The 25508-nt window shown below is 41.2% G+C and overlaps 2 protein-coding genes and 2 non-coding genes across 4 annotated transcripts in view; 2 read left to right on the top strand and 2 right to left on the bottom strand.

Moving 5' to 3' along the window:
• Positions 1 to 6957: 6957 nt before the first annotated feature.
• Positions 6958 to 7029, bottom strand: trnam-cau (transfer RNA methionine (anticodon CAU)). Its single transcript has one exon. It is a non-coding gene; the product is annotated as a tRNA-Met (tRNA).
• Positions 7030 to 7102: 73 nt separating this feature from the next.
• On the top strand, positions 7103 to 18044 carry LOC131367166 (uncharacterized). Its single transcript, XM_058412429.1, has 13 exons — positions 7103 to 7235; positions 11856 to 11949; positions 12580 to 12751; positions 12996 to 13094; positions 13780 to 13893; positions 13981 to 14048; positions 14387 to 14574; positions 15431 to 15513; positions 15929 to 16052; positions 16356 to 16516; positions 17342 to 17415; positions 17767 to 17848; positions 18036 to 18044. Exons 1-13 carry the CDS (start codon positions 7103 to 7105, stop codon positions 18042 to 18044), a joined length of 1401 nt encoding a protein of 466 aa, XP_058268412.1.
• A 3094-nt stretch (positions 18045 to 21138) lies between these two features.
• trnam-cau (transfer RNA methionine (anticodon CAU)) lies at positions 21139 to 21210 on the bottom strand. The gene has a single exon. It is a non-coding gene; the product is annotated as a tRNA-Met (tRNA).
• An 874-nt stretch (positions 21211 to 22084) lies between these two features.
• Positions 22085 to 25508, top strand: part of LOC131367167 (uncharacterized) — an 11799-nt gene continuing 8375 nt past the window's right edge. Inside the window, exon 1 of the mRNA XM_058412431.1 lies at positions 22085 to 25508. This exon is cut by the window's right edge and continues 606 nt beyond it. Within this exon, the coding sequence (XP_058268414.1) occupies positions 24050 to 25508 (1459 nt within the window). The 5' untranslated portion in view covers positions 22085 to 24049.

Consider the following 25508-nt stretch of genomic DNA (forward strand, 5'->3'; position numbering starts at 1 on the left):
TTTTTACTATTTTTCCAGTAATCTAAATATACCTGATCAGCCAGGAGATGAAGCTAACAAAGTCAGTGTAACTAAGAAATAATAGATAATTTCCAAATCAGCATTTTGTTCACTGAATGTAAAAACCATGACAACATGTGACTTCAGACTCAGATAAGATGTGTTTAATTTAAATACCTAAATAAGTACAATTTATTCATGGAAGGTTGACCTTAATTGCTGTACGTAAATAAGAGCATAAAAATATAAGTGAACAATAGAAATGACATGGAAATTTTTAAAAACAAATCTGAATCTGACCCATCTGAAGTCATCACCTCTTTTTATGTTCATATGAAACATCACAAACACGCTTACCCGAAAATAGCTCACTGTGTGTTCCTGTTCCCTGATCCAGACAAAAGAGGAGATGGAGAAGTTGAGAGATCGGAGATCGGAAGAACCCCCCACCCTCAATCAGCAGAGAGACATTGAATCTCAGATCCAGGAACTCACTGAGATCCTGGATCAGCTTAATACAGGTGAGACAAGGAGGTGCTGACTAAATAATATGTAAACAAGTGCTCTAGCACATACTGCAAGTGCACAAGATCTATACCTAAATGCTGAGTTGTGTAGAGTTGTGCAGTGTATAGAAAACAGGGTTTTGTTATTTCACTGGATTTATAATTTACAAGCACAAGTAAAAAGAAATTGAGATTTTGGGTAAAACAGATACAGTGCAAGTTTTTTTTAATGAGATCCTTAGAACATGTAAAAAAGGTTTTTGTTTCACACATTTTTGTGTGTGTGTGTGTGTGTGTGTGTGTTAATGTAGGGGTGAGCGACTTGTATCATGAGATCGGTTGCGATCCTCCGTTGGACAAAGTGCTCAGTTGTCCAGGTTGGCTTAAAGACTCCAGCCTTACAATTCACCTGAGGCTACTGGCCCAGAAAACCAGTGAGCTGGTCGCTGTCCAGAATTTCATCAAATTCAAGGTACAGTAACGATGAAACAAGATCCACGTGTCCAACATTTCTTGTTTTTAGTGAGATCGTCTCTTGCACCTGGTTTGAATAGGATTAGGACTTTTTGATTCACAGCGCCGTGTTTTTTACTTTTTATATTCTAATCTCTGTGTATTTGTGAGGTGTAAAATAGTAAGTGGTGTAATCAAAATATGTTAAAAGATATGTTAAAATACATTTAAAGCCGCTCTGCTATTAAGAATGTTGACGTTCTGAGTTTGATCACTTAGTGTCACTCTGATGTAAATCCAGCGCTTAGCTTCAGATCTGTTCCTCTTCCATCTTTTCACACCATAATTCTGTTAATTCTATAGTCTTGCATTCATTTTACTCACATTCTAAATAAGAGGACATCAGCAGGACAAATATTAACAATTAGAGGAGATTTCAGGAATGCAGTCAGGAAATTTTCATTTTCCAGGAATCAGTAAAAACTGTTGTGTGAAATTAATCACATCTCCACTCTCTCCACTTCTAAAAATATTTTAAAAACCAAACTGACGCAAGATAAACTTTTAATCTACAAACTTCACATATAAAGCTACTCACTTCAATTAAAGTGTAATGGTGGCAATCAGTATTATTTCTTTCTTTTTTTATTATACTGTATTAGATAATATAAGATAGCTTTCATCCCATAGTTGAGAGAGTAAAGGAGACAAAGTTTGTCCTCCTATTGTACAGGGTTTTGATGTATTTGATATGTCTCTGTTTACGGCAGATTCGGGTCAGTAGGAGTTTTGTTCTAGTTCGGACAGCTCAGACTGAGTTATCTGTGTTGTTTTCTCTTAACAGGATCAGGATCAGGAACTAGCTCAGGTGCCGGCTCTTGTCGTTCAGCCTCCTGCCGAGCAGCCTCTTGAATTTAGGTAAGTGTGTCAAGACTGTAAGGCTGAAAATGTTAAGTTACGTCTTACAGGTGATTTTTTTTCATCATGCTCATCATGATTTTCTCTGACTTTCTTTGTATTCATGTTAGTAAGTTGATAAATGCCAATCAGACTTGTATTACCAAGCCTGTTCTTAACACAACTGATTTGCATTTGCCCCCAAATTATAATAAATAATATTAATTTATTTACCAATTATATTTACAGTTCAATGATATACAATTCATACAATATTTATAAATATTTAAATACAATTCAGTACAATTATAATTTACACAGACTAAAAAAACCTCAGGATTTGTGCATGACCAAGTTATGTTTATACTCCAGTGATATGGATCAAGTGAGTATCCCCGATTATGACAAGCGACCTTTGACCCTGGAAGAACTTCGCCAGTTCGTTACGAAAATGGTAAGAAAACACAAACACACACATACACACACACTTATACACACATACACACACACACTTATACACACATACACACACACACTTATACACACACACACACACAGGAAGTAGTCTTTGGTTTAATCACGTTACATGGTGCTTTGGTTTTAAGTTTTAAACTGTGTCTCTGTGCAGATTCTTGAAAAAGAAAAAGTGAAGCGTGAGGCAAGGGTCAAGAGGGCCCGGCTTAAGAAAAGTCAGGGCTCTGTCCATCCAAAGACCCTCACCCAGTGAAAAATGAGACTGGTCCCACCATCTCTGAGGGTAAAGCCACTGACTGTCTTCAAACAACGTCTGAAGAACTACCATTTCCAGAAGCACTTAAACTTTCTTTCCCTGTTTTTATGTATTGTCACAGTATATGTTAAAGAAATAAAAACACCAATTTTAGGCTAATGGTATCCTAAGTCTGTAACCTATTGAACCAATGTTAATGTATTCAATGATAGAGACTTAAAGCACTTTTGTACTTCGCTCTGACGCTTCTGCCAAATGCCAGAAATGTAAATGTAAAAGTGAAAAGCCAGAGGTCTGTCCATCCAAAGACAGCCCCATTGTAAGAACTCGCTGGATGCGGGAGAGTTAGAATCCATATGCGGATCTTTATTGAAATCAACAGGCAGAATCGTAAACGGCAAGGCAGGCAAAAAGGCCAAAACCGGAAAGCAATAACTAGGCAAACAAAACCAAAACAGAAACTGAGAATCGAAGAATCAGGAAAAAAGGCAAACACACGCCTCCCATTCCACAGCGTGGTTCGAGGTGCTGGAATAAATTAGTCGTGCTGCTTCCTTTAGTTGCCACAAACTTCAGACATATTTTACAGCGGGCTTTGGCTTGTTTAACGTCTGAAGTTGCAAACCCGAACCATTTCCATGCAATTGAAGAAACCGCACCTCTCTTGGAAACAAGCTGCTTGGTTTCGTCAGCGCATGCTGCCATGTTGTATTTAGTACTTCCCAAGTGTAAATCACAGAGAGGCGTCGCAAAACTACGGAAGCTCGCTGCGCCAAACCAAAAGTGAAATCGTAAAATCGATTTTCGTTTTTTCAACATCGACATTTTCAAATTAATTCAAATTAATTTCGACAAATTCGAATTAATCGATAATGACGATTAATCGCGCAGCTCTACATGAACACAGTCAATATTCCGGCGAGGGCTCCCTCTGGCGGTCTGGACCTGTGAACACCGTGACAGAACCCCCCCCTCTAGGAACACCTCCAGGTGCTCTACGCCGGGGGTGACCCCTGGAACGAGGAGCGGGCCTGTTGGGGAATTTAAGGTGGAACTCCTCGGTGAGGGCTGGGTCCAGGATATCCGAAGCGTTCACCCAGCAGTGCTCCTCCGGGCCATACCCTAACGGGCCATAGGCTAACGCGCCATCGATGTCCAGGGGCGGGGGCGGTTCCAGAGGTGAAGGGGTGGAGCCGGTGGGTTTGTGATAGGGTTTGAGCAGGGACATGTGGAAAGTAGCCAAGATGCAGTAGGTTGGGGGTCTAAGTTGAGTCTAAGATTCTTAGTGGATAACCATACCTTCTGGCCCACTTGGTATTCATGCTGAGGGCGTCGCCAGCAGTTCGCCTGGATCTCCTGTCTCCTCACCGCCCGCTGAAGTCTCACATGAGCCCGTTCCCAGGCCACCTGACTTCTTCTAGACCAGTCCTCCACACTCGGGACACAAGACGGTTCTCCAGACCAGGGGAATAGTGGAGGCTGGTAGCCTAGAATACATTGAAATGGAGTCAGCCCAGTGGATGAATGACGTAAAGAATTCTGGGCATGTTTTTATGAAAACTGTGTTCTTTAAAATGATATTTGTAAGATTACGTTAAAAAACAACAACAATTAATTCCATATTCATAGTTTGAAAAATCTTACACTGATTGTCTGTATCCTTGAGGAAACAATTTTCCTCCAGGTTTTTTTTTTTTTAAAAACTAATGATCATGTCAAAGCTTTTTAGTCTAACGATGATATTTAATTTATTTAATTACAAACATCGGTGTTGTTTAAAGTTAATAAAAATGGAATTGATCACAACAGTGGGTTTATTTGTGAACACTGCTAGACAATCATATAAAAGCCAGCAAATGGATAACTAACGCCTGGGACCCCCGCCCTATGCGGGGCTCGACCCCAGACGCCCGTGGTGTGTGTGCGCACGCCAGCACACGGTGTAATGAGACCCATGCGCAGGATTCAGCGAAGCACTGCTTACACTGATAACAATCATGGACCAGGACACAAACACAAGGATCCCTATTTATAGGGGTAGACATTAGGGCTAATGGGATACAGGTGACACAATCAGGATAGGAACAATAGGAAGGGCGTAACAAAAGACACACAAAGAAGCAGGCTTCCAAGGTTCACCTGCCAGCGCCCTCTCTGGGCCTGGCAGGGAACTGTCCAGCTGTTCCTGACATAACCCCCTCCTCTAAGGCGCAGCTCCCGAAGCGCCCAACCTCCGCCTAGGGGACGCCTCAGGAGTAGGCGGAAGATGTAGTTCATAGAGGGGAGATGCAAGGCCTGATGTAGTTCATAAATGCAGTCTATGGCGATGCCCCAGGTCCCAGGGGTAAGTTGACATCCGGCCCTAGAAAAAAAACGGGAGGGAAGCGTCTTCCACCCGTGGTGCCGAGCGACGTTCTCCACGGAAACTCCATCGCGGAGCGGCGTCCCCGGCTGACAAGGTGGTGGAAGCCCGCCTCCAGTGGGACCGATAAAAAGGGGGTGTCCCCCATGGCCTGAAGTCGAGTGACGTCCTCCTTGTAAATTCCCTGGGGGAGCGACGTCCTCGACCATAACGAAGATGGGGACACCTCCCTGGGGAAACGGGGAAAAGGATCCGCCGGATGCCATCCACCGGTTGTCCAGGGCTCTAGCCAGCAGACTGCAAACCCTTACCGAAGACAGGAACTAGCTGGGAATCCCGCTGGGTCTCAGAAATGGTCCATGATTCTGTAACGTCTGGGACCCCCGCCCTATGCGGGGCTCGATCCCAGACGCCCGTGGTGTGTGTGCGCACGCCAGCACACGGTGTAATGAGACCCATGCGCAGGATTCAGCGAAGCACTGCTTTTATTACATTTAAGACGCGACATAGGGAAACAAACGTAACACTAGACATGGTGTGGTTAACTAAACAAAACAAAACCTAGACCTTAGCTTGGACATGGAACCTAGCAAACAAAACCCCAACAGAAACCACGGTACAGATAACAATCATGGACCAGGACACAAACACAAGGATCCCTATTTATAGGGGTAGACATTAGGGCTAATGGGATACAGGTGACACAATCAGGATAGGAACAATAGGAAGGGCGTAACAAAAGACACACAAAGAAGCAGGCTTCCAAGGTTCACCTGCCAGCGCCTTCTCTGGGCCTGGCAGGGAACTGTCCAGCTGTTCCTGACAATAACCATGTGTAACACCCTCACCGCCTGATGAGGACGGATATTAATCATTAAATCAGAAAGACACATCAGACTCTGAGCTGCTGCTTTCCTCAGAATGGTTTTATTATTTGAATTATTCACATTATTTACATGAATCAATCGGCAATTTACATATTTGCCGATAAAACTTACACGAAAAGAGTTGAAAGAAGAATAAAGAAAAAACCTTACACATTAACCAATATTCTTTAAAAATAATACACATATATCTCCACTCTTTTTTTTACATTAATGTATCTATCCCCTGTTTCTTGCTTATAACAACTTGGGTTCTCACCAGTGTATTTACGTTGTGTTGGTGTGATTATGGAGAAAGGAAGAGGCCAGTTGTGGCTGTGTAAAACACACAGCAGCTCTCTTTTATTTGGATAGGTTTCTCTTCAAAGCAGGCACAATGAGATGAGTAGGCAGACATCCTTTCCAAAAGCAAACAGGTAAATAGGTTCCTTGCAGCTCTAATATGTTGGTGCATGGTACACCTCACCACAACTCACTTTTTTAAAAAGGACAAGACAACACGTGGTAGGTTCATGGTCTAATTCTTGGCCAGTGTTCTGTATGAAAACTGCCTAAACATTTGAAGGCCATTCCTTCGAGGTATTCCAGCTGATGCATTATAAACACTTGCACTTCAGATATGTTGATTCTCTTACCTTTCATTAATTTTAGAACTTCCTGTGATCATGCAGACTTGATAGAGTAGCACAAACATAACATGATAATATAAAAAAAAATACCATTGAAATTATAGCAGGTTTAACATAATCAAGAGAAATAATATATTTGCTATAAAATGGATCTACTCACGCCATTCACAAAGAGAAATACAAGGTAATGTGACAATATCAGTAACTAGTGCAGCACGCTTACACAGAAACAGCAATCATTGCCAGCCAAAGTTATTATGAGCAAAGTCACACAATGAACCAGAAATCATCAGAAGCCTCTGGTTGGACAAAGCCCCATAATTTGCAGAGACCCTAGTTTTAGCAAAGTCCAAAACGGAACAGAAGAAGAAAAAAGCTTCAACACTTCACCAGATTAACAAACAGAAGCCTTTATTATTATTATTATTATTATTATTAAGGCCATTGGTTCATGCTCTGCCTGAGGGGCATTGTTGGTGTAAACAAAAACTGTGCCTAGCAGAGGATGGTTTCGATCCATCGACCTCTGGGTTATGGGCCCAGCACGCTTCCGCTGCGCCACTCTGCTCAATGCACACCCCAGATGGGACTCGAACCCACATGCTGAAGTTGGAGGAACACTGCCTGGCTGATGGACCATCATGGAGGGTGGAGTGCTGCTGGGCTGGGGAGTGCTGGTGGCTGAGGGTCCAGGGTCCACAAATGTGGGTTCGGTGTGGGGACCATGCTTGATAGAAGTGCTGGGCTCGATGGGAACAGCGCCAGCTTGTGCAAGTATGCCTAAAATAACATGATGAATAAAATATACATTAACAGTCTACATATATGGCAGAAAAATTTAAGCAATGGGTAAAGAGTTTAGGTGAGATATTTCAGATATAATATACTGAGACATTTTCATGCCAAAGTCTCCTCAGTAACTTGAGTTGGAGAATCTGGAAAAAAGTGATGAGTGTCCACAGGCCTGCATTGGACATTTACTTATCTGTAACATAAAAAAAAGACTGTCAGTTGGCTCATGACCTATAGATTACATGGTATGGCTTTATGTCTTTTCTGTACATACCCTCTGGTGAGGAGCAGGTCTGTCGCCAGCTGCAGAGGGCCACACACCTGTGCTGGAAAACTGCCATGGCCTTACGAGATTTTTGAGGCTTCAGTAGTAGTAGAAAATCTGTTGAAAATCAACAGCCTGGCTCGCAGTCACACTCTAATTCATCCCAAAGGTGTTCTATCAGGTTGCGGTCAGGACTCTGTCCAGGCCAGTCAGGTTTCTCCACACCAAACGTGCTCATTCATCTTTGTGGACCTTGCTAGTTGGAACAGGAAGGAGCCATCCCCAAACTGTTCCCAGAAAGTTGGGTGCATGAATTGGAATGCTGAAGCATTAAGAGTTCCTTTCACTGGAACTAAGGGGCCAAGCACAACCCCTGAAAAACAACACCTGAATACAATGATTTGGAGGGGTGTCCCAAAACTTTAGGCACTATAGTGTACATGAATCAGTAAATAAGCTTTGCATTTGTGAAGTATGAACGGGGCAAAGCAGCTGTGACATATGCTGACATTTGGTTTGTTACAATAACACAGCATTCAGTGATATTTTACTTATCGCACAGCCTGAACAATTTGAGCAAAACAGAATCTACAGGATTAATGACAGATATATGGCACATATGTACAAATTAATTCATAAACAAACAACAACAACAAAAAAAAACATCTAAAATCAGAATTCTGATTAAAGAAAGGTATGGGAACATTACTATAACATTAGTTTGTAGTTTTAAAAAATAATTCCCATTTGGAAAAATTCCTGTGATAAGAGCCTGAAAAAAGTTCTGGAAACAGCTGGACCTACTGTAAAAGCAACTTTGGTGAATATTTGTTGTCAGCAGTAACAAAACGTTTTAAGGACAGTTTGTTAACAACCAGATGTTATGTGTGTGTGTGTGTGTGTGTGTGTGCATGGTGTCCTCACATCACATCCCATTCAGGATGTATTCCTTCCTCTTGTTCAATGTTACCAGATTTGACTTCGGTTGGATTTACCACGAACTTGGCCAACTTTTTCTCAGTGCCAAGAGACTTCTTACTGTCACCACTATGATGTGGCCATATTAATAGTTTTACATACACACACACACACACACACACACACACACACACATATATATAATATATATATATATATACACTATATTGCCAAAAGTATTCGCTCACCTACCTTGACTCGCATATGAACTTAAGTGACATCCCATTCCTAATCCATAGGGTTCAGTATGACGTCGGTCCACCCTTTGCAGCTATAACAGCTTCAACTCTTCTGGGAAGGCTGTCCACAAGGTTTAGGAGTGTTTATGGGAATTTTTGACCATTCTTCCAGAAGCGCGTTTGTGAGGTCACACACTGATGTTGGACGAGAAGGCCTGGCTCTCAGTCTCCGCTCTAATTCATCCCAAAGGTGTTCTATCGGGTTGAGGTCAGGACTCTGTGCAGGCCAGTCAAGTTCATCCACACCAGACTCTGTCATCCATGTCTTTATGGACCTTGCTTTGTGCACTGGTGCACAGTCATGTTGGAAGAGGAAGGGGCCAGCTCCAAACTGTTCCCACAAAGTTGGGAGCATGGAATTGTCCAAAATGTCTTGGTATGCTGAAGCATTCAGAGTTCCTTTCACTGGAACTAAGGGGCCAAGCCCAGCTCCTGAAAAACAACCCCACACCATAATCCCCCCTCCACCAAACTTTACACTTGGCACAATGCAGTCAGACAAGTACCGTTCTCCTGGCAACCGCCAAACCCAGACTCGTCCATCAGATTGCCAGATGGAGAAGTGCGATTCGTCACTCCAGAGAACGTGTCTCCACTGCTCTAGAGTCCAGTGGCGGCGTGCTTTACACCACTGCATCCCACGCTTTGCATTGCACTTGGTGATGTATGGCTTGGATGCAGGTGCTCGGCCATGGAAACCCATTCCATGAAGCTCTCTGCGCACTGTTCTTGAGCTAATCTGAAGGCCACATGAAGTTTGGAGGTCTGTAGCGATTGACTCTGCAGAAAGTTGGCGACCTCTTCGCACTATGCGCCTCAGCATCCGCTGACCCCGCTCCGTCAGTTTACGTGGCCTACCACTTCGTGGCTGAGTTGCTGTCGTTCCCAAACACTTCCACATTCTTATAATACAGCTGACAGTTGACTGTGGAATATTTAGGAGCGAGGAAATTTCACGACTGGATTTGTTGCACAGGTGGCATCCTATCACAGTTCCACACTGGAATTCACTGAGCTCCTGAGAGCGACCCATTCTTTCACAAATGTTTGTAAAAACAGTCTGCATGCCTAGGTGCTTGATTTTATACACCTGTGGCCATGGAAGTGATTGGAACACCTGATTCTGATTATTTGGATGGGTGAGCGAATACTTTTGGCAATATAGTATATATATATATTTATATATATGTGTGTGTGTGTGTGTGTGTGTGTGTTATCAGATAAAATTAATTACTTGTTACTCGTGGAAAAGGAAAATAAAAGACAAAGCCCAGAATGTTTGGTAAACAATAAAAATTTCTTCAGAAACTCAGAAACTCGTGATAAACTGGAAAACAAGCAGAGAGACTTATTTCCATTATCTGACAATTGAAGACATTCCAAAAATTGCAAAAAAACATATTTACAGATTTTTTTTGGTCAACATTTGGGAAATGAATATAATGAAATGTGATGAATGAAAGTAGCAGTACCACTTATACTCTAAAAACAGAATAAAAGAATAAAAATAGTGTTTCATGCGTCACTGCTGATGTACAAACACAATAATATGAATAAATTAGTCTATGAATTCATTTGTACAAGAATTTATGAATGGGATTAATTCACTTGTACTGTAGCAATTTTATGAATCTGTTTTGATCAACACTCAAGGCCTTATTCACACAAGGTTTTGTCCTAGTACTAAACCTATGCTTGTAAACTGGGGAGTTGACATTTTCTTAAGTGGCGAATGAATGATTTTTATTAAGGAACATGACTTGTTCAACAGTACAGGGACTGAGTCTGTCACTTTTTATTTACTACTTCCACTGCCTGTTACAGTATTCTCTCACACTGGACTGAGGCAGCAGGTTTCTTGGCTGGTTTCATGCTAACAGTTTAAAAGCATTGTCTCTATTCACTAGTGAAGCGGATGACTCTCGATATCTGCACTAGGGAATCTCGTCAGAATTCAGATCCGAAGCTTCAGACGTCACATAGCACGTTGCCTTGGAGAGCTTCTGTGACGTGTTTCACTCATCACAAGAAAACTGCGAAGGTGTCGCTATTCAGATTGCATACCAACCTTGGAAGGTAAGGAAGTGTTTCTGATAACTAGCGCTCTAAATTAGCCAACTAGTACACTATAACTAGCGCGCTAACGGAAATGTATATGGTAAGCAGTGAGTAGTAGCTGTAACGATATGCCTCTGTTGTGTTGTTATTTATTCACTTTTTTAAACTTTTATTCTTTATATTTTGGCCTTACTAAACTATTATAAACTACTAAACTAAATATTTGTCGCTGAAAGGAACTCACTACGGTTATTAAATGTAGCACGGAAATGTTTTAAGCTATAGTATGATATTTTTGATCAAACTATCTACGGTCTTAGAACTAGTTAGCGTTTGTGCTCTCGCTCTCTCTGTCTGTCTGTCTCTCTCTCTCTCTCTCTCTCTCTCTCTGTCTCTCTCTCTGTCTCTCTCTCTCTCTCTGTCTGTGTCTCTGTCTCTCTCTCTCTCTCTGTCTGTCTCTCTCTCTCTCTCTCTCTCTCTCTCTCTGTCTCTCTCTCTGTCTCTCTCTCTCTCTCTGTCTGTGTCTCTGTCTCTCTCTCTCTCTCTGTCTGTCTCTCTCTCTCTCTCTCTCTCTCTCTCTCTCTCTCTCTCTCTCTCGCTCTCTCTCTCTGTCTGTCTGTCTCTCTCTCTCTCCCTCTCTCTCTCTCTGTCTGTCTCTCTCTCTCTCTCTCTCTCTCTCTCTGTCTCTCTGTCTGTCTCTCTCTCTCTCTCTCTCTGTCTCTCTCTCTCTCTCTCTCTCTCTCCCTCTCTCTCTCTCTCTCTCTCTCTCTCTCTCTGTGGCTAGGTTGTGAACATTGACTAGCTCACTGCTCTTGTCACTACTGTTAGCAATATTGTGGTGAAAACATTGATTTTACAAAGTGCCATCTCCATGTCTTCACAGTGATTTACTGAAAAATGTTGAGGAAACGTACAGGAATAAAAACCAGCAGCCTGGACTTTGATGCACTGGGTAAGAGCGTAGTAATGTGTAAATGAGTTATCAGTGATGAACATGTAGCTGTTATAGTAAAAATGACACGTCTGTGATGTGGTGTGTGTGTGTGTGTGTGTGTGTTACAGAGGAGAAGGCCAGTCTGAAGAGGCAATATAAAATGATGCAGGGTGATTTGGAGGCCAGCAAAATCCATTTCCAGGACATTATCCGCAAGCAGTGGTCAGTCAGATAGTCCCCGATACACATACATGCTGTTTTTTTTCTGAACACTCCACATCTTGAGGGATCTCTGCCTCATAGCTCCTGGGTTCTGGTTCGATCCAGAGCTCAGGTTACTGTCTGTATGGAGTTCTCCTCATGTCTCTGTGGGTTCTTTATGGGTTCTTCAGTTTCTTCCTACTGTACAAAGAACATGCCAGTAGTTTGATTGGTGAATCTAAATTGGCTCTATAGGTGCGACTCCATCTACTGGCATGTTTTTGGGAGGTGGGTAGATCCAGGTAGTCCTAGATCATTCCCAGTGTTTCTTGGGATAGACTCCAGATCCACCGCCACCCTGACCAGGATAAAGTGCTGGGAACTTATAGGAACCTCACGTTTTGATTTTGACTCTTTAACATACTCTTGAAGAATATGTTGAATTTTACTTGTACAGTTTTTGTTCCAGTCATAATCACAAAGCATGTTTTTTTTTTTATCATGAAGACTACGATTAATTTAGTTTTATTGTTGATGACAGAATTAATTTCCCAGTTTAAATTCTCATTCAATTTGTCATAGTATTCATAATTATTCATGTTATTATCATTTTGTAAACACATCACTCTGTTCACGTGTGTTGCCTGTTAGTCTGGAGGAAAATCAACTGCGTAAGGAGTGCAAGAAATTGGAGGAGAAACTGCGTGTGCCTCAGAGTCAGCGGCTCAGGCAGGCTGACATCCGCTGTGTCCAGCAGCTCCGGGCTCTCCTGAAGCGCCGCGACGAGCTCGACAAGTGTGTGGAAAAAGAGAGACTCATTCAAGTAAAGCTTGAGCAAAAGGTGATGACCTTCAGACATCACACACACACACAGCAAACATACACAATAAAGTCACATGCTGTTCATTTAGCAGCATCCTGTTTTCAATATTATGCCACACATATCAATATTATACCTTGTCTAGACAGTGTGTATGTCTTTGAAGGACTACACATTTTATCCTAACATTGATTTTAAAGAGCCTTAAAAAGTATGTTTTGTGACAAACTTGACTGTATTTGAACAGATCCAGAGTGTTCAGAAGAAACTGGAAGAGCATAAGCGGAAGGCTCACGCTCGCCACACTGAAGAGGTCACTCACAAGCTGGAAAATAAACTGGAACGCGTGAGTTAGAGTTGTTAGATTCTGTGTTACAAACAGGTCATAAGGTGCATCTCAAGTCACATAGTAGGCTATTTCACACCATTTTGTAGCATAAATAAGTTGAGTTGTGTATCCACACTACAAATTCCATCAAGACGAAGTGATGCACTTATTCACCAAAATAAAAACAAAGTGTGGAATGTTGGTCACTTCATGCACTCAACCCTCACAGCTACCAGGCGCTGAGACTGGACACTGCGGTGGACAAGACATCTTACAGATGTCTTTTAAATTAGTGAGCTCTTTCTGTGAGCTAAGAGCAAAAGCTGGCCTAGTGGAAAACTACAGCTAAGTAACGCAAATGTGCAAACAAGTTAAACATGGCAACCTTTGCAGCCACACAATAAAATAGAACAAACTGTAAAGCAGGAAGCTGTGAAAAACATTGCATACCCTCGGGTCAGACTGAAGAAGATAATTTAGCAACACAATATAGATGCAGAGTCACTGTTACCACCCTATAGTTGATTATTTTCCCAAAACTGCATATCACAGCAATCTTCCCTGTGAAATAATATGGTATAAATATCAGCTACTAACTCCAACCTTTTAGCGTGACTGTAAAGCAGGGTTTTATTTGTTTTTTAAAAGTTGTAATATTTACCTCTGTAAACTTTTTTCTTGTCCTTCATTTACCCACCTACAGACTCTCATTCGCCACAACAAGAAGGTGGTGAAGAAACATCAGCTGAAAGAGGAGATAGAGAAGCTGCAAAAGGACCATGTTCATTTCCAGCAGCTGCACCACTGTCAGCATGAGGTCAGAGCTTATAGTGTGACTAGGGTCAGGATTTAATCACATGCATGAGAAGCCTGTGGTTAACGCAGGAGATGTTCTCTTTTACAGGAGCTTCAGAAAGTCCAGCAGGAGATTGCTGAACTCATGACCATGATAGAGGAAGAACATGATGTCAGGTGAACTGAATTTACTGCATTTATTTACATGTATGAGTACCATGTGGACAGGATTCACTTTTTGCTAAACGAAAATAGATAGTAAAATGTTTATGTTTATGGTGTTTTAAGTGTTACACCAGCACTGTAGAATTCTCAAATCTAATTGGACAGAAAGTGTTGATTAATTTTCTATAAGAGCTGCCCTTCATATGAAAATCACAGATCTGTATTAATCATTCTGATCCCTCCAATAATCAGATGAATGATCATATTATAGTTATTATTATTATTATTATTACTATTATTATTGTTCGTGTGTATGTAAACAGGCTCTGTGTTTTTTGTGTGATGTTCAGGGAGAAAATACTGACAAAACTGGAGAATTTGAAGGAGAAGAATGAGAAGAATAAGAAGAAACGGCTTCAACAAATCGCTGAGGTGGATGAGCTGAAGAGGCAGCTTGAAGTGGAGCAACGTCTTGATAAGTTCATAGAAACTAAGTGTCGTGAGAGGAAAGGACTGGAGGAGGCACAACTCAGACGCGGTGAGAGCTCAAAAATATTGGCACCTTTGGTAAAAAAGTTATTTCATGGTCTAGTTAAGTCTCTCATTGGAAATATGAGAGAAATTTAAGCTTATTTGAAGTTATTCTGAAGAAAATATAAAACACTTAATGACTTAATATCATTCCTATAATGCCTGATGATGAAGTTTCCTCATTATTTAATCATCTAATCTTCACCTTGTTGAAGAAAGAGCATTGGGAATTGACCTTTGTGTCACTCTATATTTATTCCCCAGTAAAACAGGAAGTCATGGTTCTCTTATGACATCCTAATCACTCATAGCCAAATGAAAGAGTAAAGTGTATAATGCAGCCTTGCTTGAGTTAAGGTTTATTTACAAGAATTTGTAAGAATAGCAATAAGGTGTATAACTACAGGGTTTTAATTTTTCTTGGAAATTTATTTGAGTGTAATGTTGGAGAAGTGACAGATTAAGCTTATTAACCATTTATAATTGTTTTACCCAACATTACAAAGAGTGGCAATAATTCTAGAGCTGACTGTTTTAGATTATATTATTTACCTAGTTCAGTTAACCAGACTAATATAGTTGGAAACTTGGATGATGATGATGATGATGATGATGATTGCAGAAATGAAGAAGCAGCAGTTGATCAAATTAGAGAATGAAGCATTAGAGGACCTTTTCCGCCGGCTCAGGGAGGTGACCGGCGAGGAAGATTTGGAAATGCTCGTGACCAAATGTTTACAGCGTGAGTCAGCTCTGTCTAATCTCCATCTAATTTCAGATGATTAATGCTTCAGATTGGATCTGTAATAAAGGTTGTGTCTAATTTAACCTGGTTGCTGTATAACATTGTGTATTGTTTACAGGTGAAGAAAAGTTCATCTTTTACTATAGATACCTTACTGAGCAAAGAAGAGAGATTGAGGATTTGAAAGCTGAAATCAGATCGGTAAGTCAAAATCAACATTTTTTACTATTTTTCCAGTAATCTAAATATACCTGATCAGCCAGGAGATGAAGCTAACAAAGTCAGTGTAACTAAGAAATAATAGATAATTTCCAAATCAGCATTTTGTTCACTGAATGTAAAAACCATGACAACATGTGACTTCAGACTCAGATAAGATGTGTTTAATTTAAATACCTAAATAAGTACAATTTATTCATGGAAGGTTGACCTTAATTGCTGTACGTAAATAAGAGCATAAAAATATAAGTGAACAATAGAAATGACATGGAAATTTTTAAAAACAAATCTGAATCTGACCCATCTGAAGTCATCACCTCTTTTTATGTTCATATGAAACATCACAAACACGCTTATCCGAAAATAGCTCACTGTGTGTTCCTGTTCCCTGATCCAGACAAAAGAGGAGATGGAGAAGTTGAGAGATCGGAGATCGGAAGAACCCCCCACCCTCAATCAGCAGAGAGACATTGAATCTCAGATCCAGGAACTCACTGAGATCCTGGATCAGCTTAATACAGGTGAGACAAGGAGGTGCTGACTAAATAATATGTAAACAAGTGCTCTAGCACATACTGCAAGTGCACAAGATCTATACCTAAATGCTGAGTTGTGTAGAGTTGTGCAGTGTATAGAAAACAGGGTTTTGTTATTTCACTGGATTTATAATTTACAAGCACAAGTAAAAAGAAATTGAGATTTTGGGTAAAACAGATACAGTGCAAGTTTTTTTTTAATGAGATCCTTAGAACATGTAAAAAAGGTTTTTGTTTCACACATTTTTGTGTGTGTGTGTGTGTGTGTGTGTGTGTGTGTTAATGTAGGGGTGAGCGACTTGTATCATGAGATCGGTTGCGATCCTCCGTTGGACAAAGTGCTCAGTTGTCCAGGTTGGCTTAAAGACTCCAGCCTTACAATTCACCTGAGGCTACTGGCCCAGAAAACCAGTGAGCTGGTCGCTGTCCAGAATTTCATCAAATTCAAGGTACAGTAACGATGAAACAAGATCCACGTGTCCAACATTTCTTGTTTTTAGTGAGATCGTCTCTTGCACCTGGTTTGAATAGGATTAGGACTTTTTGATTCACAGCGCCGTGTTTTTTACTTTTTATATTCTAATCTCTGTGTATTTGTGAGGTGTAAAATAGTAAGTGGTGTAATCAAAATATGTTAAAAGATATGTTAAAATACATTTAAAGCCGCTCTGCTATTAAGAATGTTGACGTTCTGAGTTTGATCACTTAGTGTCACTCTGATGTAAATCCAGCGCTTAGCTTCAGATCTGTTCCTCTTCCATCTTTTCACACCATAATTCTGTTAATTCTATAGTCTTGCATTCATTTTACTCACATTCTAAATAAGAGGACATCAGCAGGACAAATATTAACAATTAGAGGAGATTTCAGGAATGCAGTCAGGAAATTTTCATTTTCCAGGAATCAGTAAAAACTGTTGTGTGAAATTAATCACATCTCCACTCTCTCCACTTCTAAAAATATTTTAAAAACCAAACTGACGCAAGATAAACTTTTAATCTACAAACTTCACATATAAAGCTACTCACTTCAATTAAAGTGTAATGGTGGCAATCAGTATTATTTCTTTCTTTTTTTATTATACTGTATTAGATAATATAAGATAGCTTTCATCCCATAGTTGAGAGAGTAAAGGAGACAAAGTTTGTCCTCCTATTGTACAGGGTTTTGATGTATTTGATATGTCTCTGTTTACGGCAGATTCGGGTCAGTAGGAGTTTTGTTCTAGTTCGGACAGCTCAGACTGAGTTATCTGTGTTGTTTTCTCTTAACAGGATCAGGATCAGGAACTAGCTCAGGTGCCGGCTCTTGTCGTTCAGCCTCCTGCCGAGCAGCCTCTTGAATTTAGGTAAGTGTGTCAAGACTGTAAGGCTGAAAATGTTAAGTTACGTCTTACAGGTGATTTTTTTTCATCATGCTCATCATGATTTTCTCTGACTTTCTTTGTATTCATGTTAGTAAGTTGATAAATGCCAATCAGACTTGTATTACCAAGCCTGTTCTTAACACAACTGATTTGCATTTGCCCCCAAATTATAATAAATAATATTAATTTATTTACCAATTATATTTACAGTTCAATGATATACAATTCATACAATATTTATAAATATTTAAATACAATTCAGTACAATTATAATTTACACAGACTAAAAAAACCTCAGGATTTGTGCATGACCAAGTTATGTTTATACTCCAGTGATATGGATCAAGTGAGTATCCCCGATTATGACAAGCGACCTTTGACCCTGGAAGAACTTCGCCAGTTCGTTACGAAAATGGTAAGAAAACACAAACACACACATACACACACACTTATACACACATACACACACACACTTATACACACATACACACACACACTTATACACACACACACACACAGGAAGTAGTCTTTGGTTTAATCACGTTACATGGTGCTTTGGTTTTAAGTTTTAAACTGTGTCTCTGTGCAGATTCTTGAAAAAGAAAAAGTGAAGCGTGAGGCAAGGGTCAAGAGGGCCCGGCTTAAGAAAAGTCAGGGCTCTGTCCATCCAAAGACCCTCACCCAGTGAAAAATGAGACTGGTCCCACCATCTCTGAGGGTAAAGCCACTGACTGTCTTCAAACAACGTCTGAAGAACTACCATTTCCAGAAGCACTTAAACTTTCTTTCCCTGTTTTTATGTATTGTCACAGTATATGTTAAAGAAATAAAAACACCAATTTTAGGCTAATGGTATCCTAAGTCTGTAACCTATTGAACCAATGTTAATGTATTCAATGATAGAGACTTAAAGCACTTTTGTACTTCGCTCTGACGCTTCTGCCAAATGCCAGAAATGTAAATGTAAAAGTGAAAAGCCAGAGGTCTGTCCATCCAAAGACAGCCCCATTGTAAGAACTCGCTGGATGCGGGAGAGTTAGAATCCATATGCGGATCTTTATTGAAATCAACAGGCAGAATCGTAAACGGCAAGGCAGGCAAAAAGGCCAAAACCGGAAAGCAATAACTAGGCAAACAAAACCAAAACAGAAACTGAGAATCGAAGAATCAGGAAAAAAGGCAAACACACGCCTCCCATTCCACAGCGTGGTTCGAGGTGCTGGAATAAATTAGTCGTGCTGCTTCCTTTAGTTGCCACAAACTTCAGACATATTTTACAGCGGGCTTTGGCTTGTTTAACGTCTGAAGTTGCAAACCCGAACCATTTCCATGCAATTGAAGAAACCGCACCTCTCTTGGAAACAAGCTGCTTGGTTTCGTCAGCGCATGCTGCCATGTTGTATTTAGTACTTCCCAAGTGTAAATCACAGAGAGGCGTCGCAAAACTACGGAAGCTCGCTGCGCCAAACCAAAAGTGAAATCGTAAAATCGATTTTCGTTTTTTCAACATCGACATAAACCATAAATTCGAATTAATCGATAATGACGATTAATCGCGCAGCTCTACATGAACACAGTCAATATTCCGGCGAGGGCTCCCTCTGGCGGTCTGGACCTGTGAACACCGTGACAGAACCCCCCCCTCTAGGAACACCTCCAGGTGCTCTACGCCGGGGGTGACCCCTGGAACGAGGAGCGGGCCTGTTGGGGAATTTAAGGTGGAACTCCTCGGTGAGGGCTGGGTCCAGGATATCCGAAGCGTTCACCCAGCAGTGCTCCTCCGGGCCATACCCTAACGGGCCATCGATGTCCAGGGGCGGGGGCAGTTCCAGAGGTGAAGGGGTGGAGCCGGTGGGTTTGTGATGGGGTTTGAGCAGGGACATGTGGAAAGTAGCCAAGATGCAGTAGGTTGGGGGTCTAAGTTGAGTCTAAGATTCTTAGTGGATAACCATACCTTCTGGCCCACTTGGTATTCATGCTGAGGGCGTTGCCAGCAGTTCGCCTGGATCTCCTGTCTCCTCACTGCCCGCTGAAGTCTCACATGAGCCCGTTCCCAGACCACCTGACTTCTTCTAGACCAGTCCTCCACACTTGGGACACAAGACGGTTCTCCAGACCAGGGGAATAGTGGAGGCTGGTAGCCTAGAATACATTGAAATGGAGTCAGCCCAGTGGATGAATGACGTAAAGAATTCTGGGCATATTTTTATGAAAACTGTTCTTTAAAATGATATTTGTAAGATTATGTTAAAAAACAACAACAATTACTTCCATATTCATAGTTTGAAAAATCTTACACTGATTGTCTGTATCCTTGAGGAAACAATTTTCCTCCAGGTTTTTTTTTAAAAGAAAAGTAATGATCATGTCAAAGCTTTTTAGTCTAACGATGATATTTAATTTATTTAATTACAAACATCGGTGTTGTTTAAAGTTAATAACAATGGAATTGATCACAACAGTGGGTTTATTTGTGAACACTGCTAGACAATCATATAAAAGCCAGCAAATGGATAACCATGTGTAACACCCTCACCGCCTGATGAGGACAGATATTAATCATTAAATCAGAAAGACACATCAGACTCTGAGCTGCTGCTTTCCTCAGAATGGTTTTATTATTTGAATTATTCACATTTGTTTTGCATTATTTACATGAATCAATCGGCAATTTACATATTTGCCGATAAAACTTACACGAAAAGAGTTGAAAGAAGAATAAAGAAAAAACCTTACACATTAACCAATATTCTTTAAAAATAATACACATATATCTCCACTCTTTTTTTTACATTAATGTATCTATCCCCTGTTTCTTGCTTATAACAACTTGGGTTCTCACCAGTGTATTTACGTTGTGTTGGTGTGATTATGGAGAAAGGAAGAGGCCAGTTGTGGCTGTGTAAAACACACAGCAGCTCTCTTTTATTTGGATAGGTTTCTCTTCAAAGCAGGCACAATGAGATGAGTAGGCAGACATCCTTTCCAAAAGCAAACAGGTAAATAGGTTCCTTGCAGCTCTAATATGTTGGTGCATGGTACACCTCACCACAACTCACTTTTTTAAAAAGGACAAGACAACACGTGGTAGGTTCATGGTCTAATTCTTGGCCAGTGTTCTGTATGAAAACTGCCTAAACATTTGAAGGCCATTCCTTCGAGGTATTCCAGCTGATGCATTATAAACACTTGCACTTCAGATATGTTGATTCTATTACCTTTCATTAATTTTAGAACTTCCTGTGACCATGCAGACTTGATAGAGTAGCACAAACATAACATGATAATATAAAAAAAAGTACCATTGAAATTATAGCAGGTTTAACATAATCAAGAGAAATAATATATTTGCAATAAAATGGATCTACTCAAGCCATTCACAAAGAGAAATACAAGGTAATGTGACAATATCAGTAACTAGTGCAGCACGCTTACACAGAAACAGCAATCATTGCCAGCCAAAGTTATTATGAGCAAAGTCACACAATGAACCAGAAATCATCAGAAGCCTCTGGTTGGACAAAGCCCCATAATTTGCAGAGACTCTAGTTTTAGCAAAGTCCAAAACGGAACAGAAGAAGAAAAAAGCTTCAACACTTCACCAGATTAACAAACAGAAGCCTTTATTATTATTATTATTATTATTAAGGCCATTGGTTCATGCTCTGCCTGAGGGGCATTGTTGGTGTAAACAAAAACTGTGCCTAGCAGAGGACGGTTTCGATCCATCGACCTCTGGGTTATGGGCCCAGCACGCTTCCGCTGCGCCACTCTGCTCAATGCACACCCCAGATGGGACTCGAACCCACAATCCCTGGCTTAGGAGGCCAGTGCCTTATCCATTAGGCTAGATTAATATGTAATCTAAGAATACAAAAGCTATATGCAACATATCTATATTTTCTATATTTCTTTCGTCATCGTCTGTCACTGGACAATAAATTCTGGCCTTGTCCTGGCTATGTCCAGTTGCTGATGTCCTATAACGTCCACACTTTCTGCAAGTGCTGGCCTTCCACTCACCTAATGTGTGCATGTGGTTGACGTGGCAGAGGTGGTTGAAATGCTGAAGTTGGAGGAACACTGCCTGGCTGATGGACCATCATGGAGGGTGGAGTGCTGCTGGGCTGGGGAGTGCTGGTGGCTGAGGGTCCAGGGTCCACAAATGTGGGTTCGGTGTGGGGACCATGCTTGATAGAAGTGCTGGGCTCGATGGGAACAGCGCCAGCTTGTGCAAGTATGCCTAAAACAACATGATGAATAAAATATACATTAACAGTCTACATATATGGCAGAAAAATTTAAGCAATGGGTAAAGAGTTTAGGTGAGATATTTCAGATATAATATACTGAGACATTTTCATGCCAAAGTCTCCTCAGTAACTTGAGTTGGAGAATCTGGAAAAAAGTGATGAGTGTCCACAGGCCTGCATTGGACATTTACTTATCTGTAACATAAAAAAAGACTGTCAGTTGGCACATGACCTATATGTAACCAGGTGATATTTAGAGGGGGTCTGGATATTCACAATATTACTGATGTGTATATAGCTGCAGACAAATAAGAGAGCCCCTTTAAGAGTTGGTGGGTGACGTCATCGCGTGTACGTGCACATGCGCAATCGCGCAATTAAGAAGTTGTAGAGTAAGCTACAGGTGGTCGCGGTTTCTTTTACGAGTTTATTCTAACACTATCCAGGGAGCTGGATGTTGACACAGGATTGTGTTGATTAGCGAGTGTGGCTAAGTTGATGCGCCACGCGTTTAGACGAGGCCTGGTAGCGCAGGGGTGATTATATTAGTGTACACCGTTAGGAACATCGGGAAAAGTGAGTAATGTTAACCATTATAATATTTTGGTGATGTAAGTGTATTGTGTGAGTGTCATTGTAATGTAACTATTAGTGCACTTCTAAGATGTTTTGTTTTCTTCCTAGAGTGCCACTACCGTATTGTTAGTATTGTTAGTGTTGTTAGTATTATTACTGTGGGAATTATTGCTCTTTCTGTTTAATTATGGTAAGGAAACAAGGACAAATTTGTGTTTTCCTTCATTTATAATGGGAGTCATTTATTGTTTAGAACAGAAGTAATTCTGACGCTGTACTTTGGTTTATTTGTTTCCTTTTTTTCCCCTTTTCTGTTCAGTTAAATACAAATGAAATGTAGACTCCTAACCAATCACATGGAATAAATTGTGAACCCCATCGGATTTTTTTTGTGGAACCTGTGTTTTATTTTCCTACGGCCACATTTTGGTACCAGGAGTGGGGTATTCCAACAGAGTTAGGAGAGTCAGTGTTGTTGTGTGTGTAATGTAAAGTGCAGTATATGATACGGTAGTGGTGAAGAGTGGACGGAAGATTCCTGGGGGCGGATCATCGTGAAGCATCACAGAGACAGCAAGATCTTATCAGCTGGATGGACTTTTCAACAACTGTTACATCAGACCAGTAGGTCTTTGAGCACTTATCAGTGTCAGATCTTTGTAAAAAAAAAATTAATGATTTGATTTCACCATGTTGGCCCCAGATGATGACCACAGTGTGGCTAATCTAACAGAACAAATTAGAGAGTTGCAGAGTAAACATGAACAAGCAATGGCTGCGATTTCTTCCCTGAATCAGACATCCTATGTGTATGTTCCTAGAGAAAGGCACATACTACCATATTGTGGTGATCTAGAAAAAGATGGCAGGTCTGTTGATGATTTTATAGAGGAAGTCGAGCGGGTGCTGCGTGCTAGACATCAGTCTGTCCAAGATCAGTATGACTTTGTGATGTCTTTGTTACGGGGCCCAGCCTTAGAAGAGGTTCGCCTTCGTAGTGTTACTGATGATGAGATTGCCGATTTGTTTGAGTACCTTAGGGAGGCTTTTAGGGACAAACGTAGCACACCTCAGCTCCTACACAGTTTCTATAGTAGAAAACAATTAGAGGGGGAAAGTATACGAGATTTCTCTCATGCCCTGTCACAAGCTCTCAACTGGATTGTAAAATGTTCCCCAGATTATATCGCAAATGGGAGAGTAGCATTAAGGGATCAGTTTGTTGAAGGTGTCCGTGATCCATCCCTCCGAAGGGAGCTTCGAAAGTTTGTGAGAGACCATCCTAGGTGTACAATGATGGATGTGAGAGATGAAGCCCAGCTTTGGGCTGCAGAAGAGTCCTCAGCTAGTTCAAAGACTAGCAAGTCACGCTATGGTAGTAATATGACACAGTGTTCAGCTCTCAGAGTCCAAGAAAAGAAACCTGTCACCTTGGAGGATGTTCTTGATGTGGTAGCCGAGCAGGGAAAGGCAACTAGTGAACTGACTCAAGTTGTGAAGCGTCTGTCTGTCAGAAATAGTGCAAGTTTGGAGGCCCCTAGGCCTAGGTCCCAACCAAAATTCACTGAAGATGGGAAACCAATATGTTTCAGATGTCAAGTTGCTGGACATGTGGCAAAGAATTGTCCACAAAGACAGAGCTCTAGAGCAGTGAAGCCTGTATCGTCTGACTCGCAAGGAAACAAGAGTCCCCAGGTTGTTGGGAGTCGAGCGATTCAGGGTGGGCGGACAGACTCGAAAGATGCACTCCCAGCCTGTGACCAGTTGTTGCAACGTGCTGTTGGTACATGTCCTGTGGTAGAGCTTTTCAACACCACCTTAGGGGGTATTTCAACACCACCTTAGGGGGCAAATTAGATTCCGATTGGATGCATGTTTTTCAGAAAGTACATACATGTGCTGTAAATCGGAAATCTGTTGTTCGTATAGCTGGAAAATGGATGGAACACATACCTGCAGAATCTGTTGTGACAATTCCAATGAAGGGCTTCAGAAGTGGTGTTGGGGAGGAAAGTCCTCTGTTGTTAGAGCCTCTTAGCACTCCTTTGCCGGGAGGTTTGATAGTCATTCCCTCCCTCGTTGATGCACACTGTAACTGCATACCTGTCAAAATTCTGAATCGCTCTCAGGAGGATGTTTGGTTATCACCCAGAACTCGCTTAGGTACTCTGTCAAGGGTAGAGGGCATAGACAGTTTACAGCAGTATGAGGTGCAGTTTCGAAGGATTTCTGCCGATCTTGAACAGGTGACTTTAAATATGAAGAGTGGACAAAGCAGAGATCGGGTGAAGGACATCTTGGATAAGGTTGATGTAGGTGGAAGTGAGTATGAGCAAACTCAGCTTAGGTCATTGTTGGCAAAGTATGTTGATATCTTTGCCCTCACTGAGGAAGACCTAGGTTATACAGACCAGATTACACATGGAATTCATCTAACCGATGATGAGCCTGTCACCCAGCCCTACCGTCGCATTCCTCCTAATCAGTATGAAGAAGTAAAGGATCACATCTCACGCCTGGTAAAGAAAGGAGTCATACAAGAGAGTAATAGTGCCTATGCTTCCCCAATTGTGCTGGTACGTAAAGTAGATGGCAGTATAAGGCTGTGTGTAGACTATCGTAAGCTAAATCAGAAAACAAAAAGAGATGCCTTTCCATTACCCCGTATCGATGAGAGCTTTGATGCTCTGCAGGGGGCATGTTATTTTTCGACAATTGATTTAGCAAGTGGCTATCATCAGGTGGCTGTGGCAGAAGGAGACAGACACAAGACGGCATTCTCAACTCCTTTTGGGCTCTATGAATTTTTGCGTATGCCTTTCGGGGTCTGCAATGGACCTGCAACCTTCCAAAGGCTGATGCAGGCCACTATGAATGATCTTGTTTTCCAGATTTTGTTAGTGTACCTGGATGATATTTTGGTATATTCCTCAACATTCCAGGAGCACTTGGTAAGGCTGGAAACTGTACTGAAGAGGCTGAAGGACACTGGTCTCAAGGTCAAGTTAGACAAATGTCACTTTCTTCAGACAGAGGTAGTGTTCTTGGGACATCGAATTTCTGCCGATGGTATTGGCACAGGCCCTATGAAAGTAGCAGTTATAAGACAGTGGCCAGTTCCATCTACACTGAAGGAATTGAGATCATTCCTTGGACTTTGCAGTTATTACAGACGATTCATTCAGGGGTTCTCGAAGATCGCTGGCCCACTTCATGATGTGGTAAATTCATGTCTGGCCAATAAAA

This window comes from Hemibagrus wyckioides, linkage group LG16 (assembly GCF_019097595.1).
Source record: "Hemibagrus wyckioides isolate EC202008001 linkage group LG16, SWU_Hwy_1.0, whole genome shotgun sequence".
Lineage (NCBI taxonomy): Eukaryota > Metazoa > Chordata > Actinopteri > Siluriformes > Bagridae > Hemibagrus > Hemibagrus wyckioides.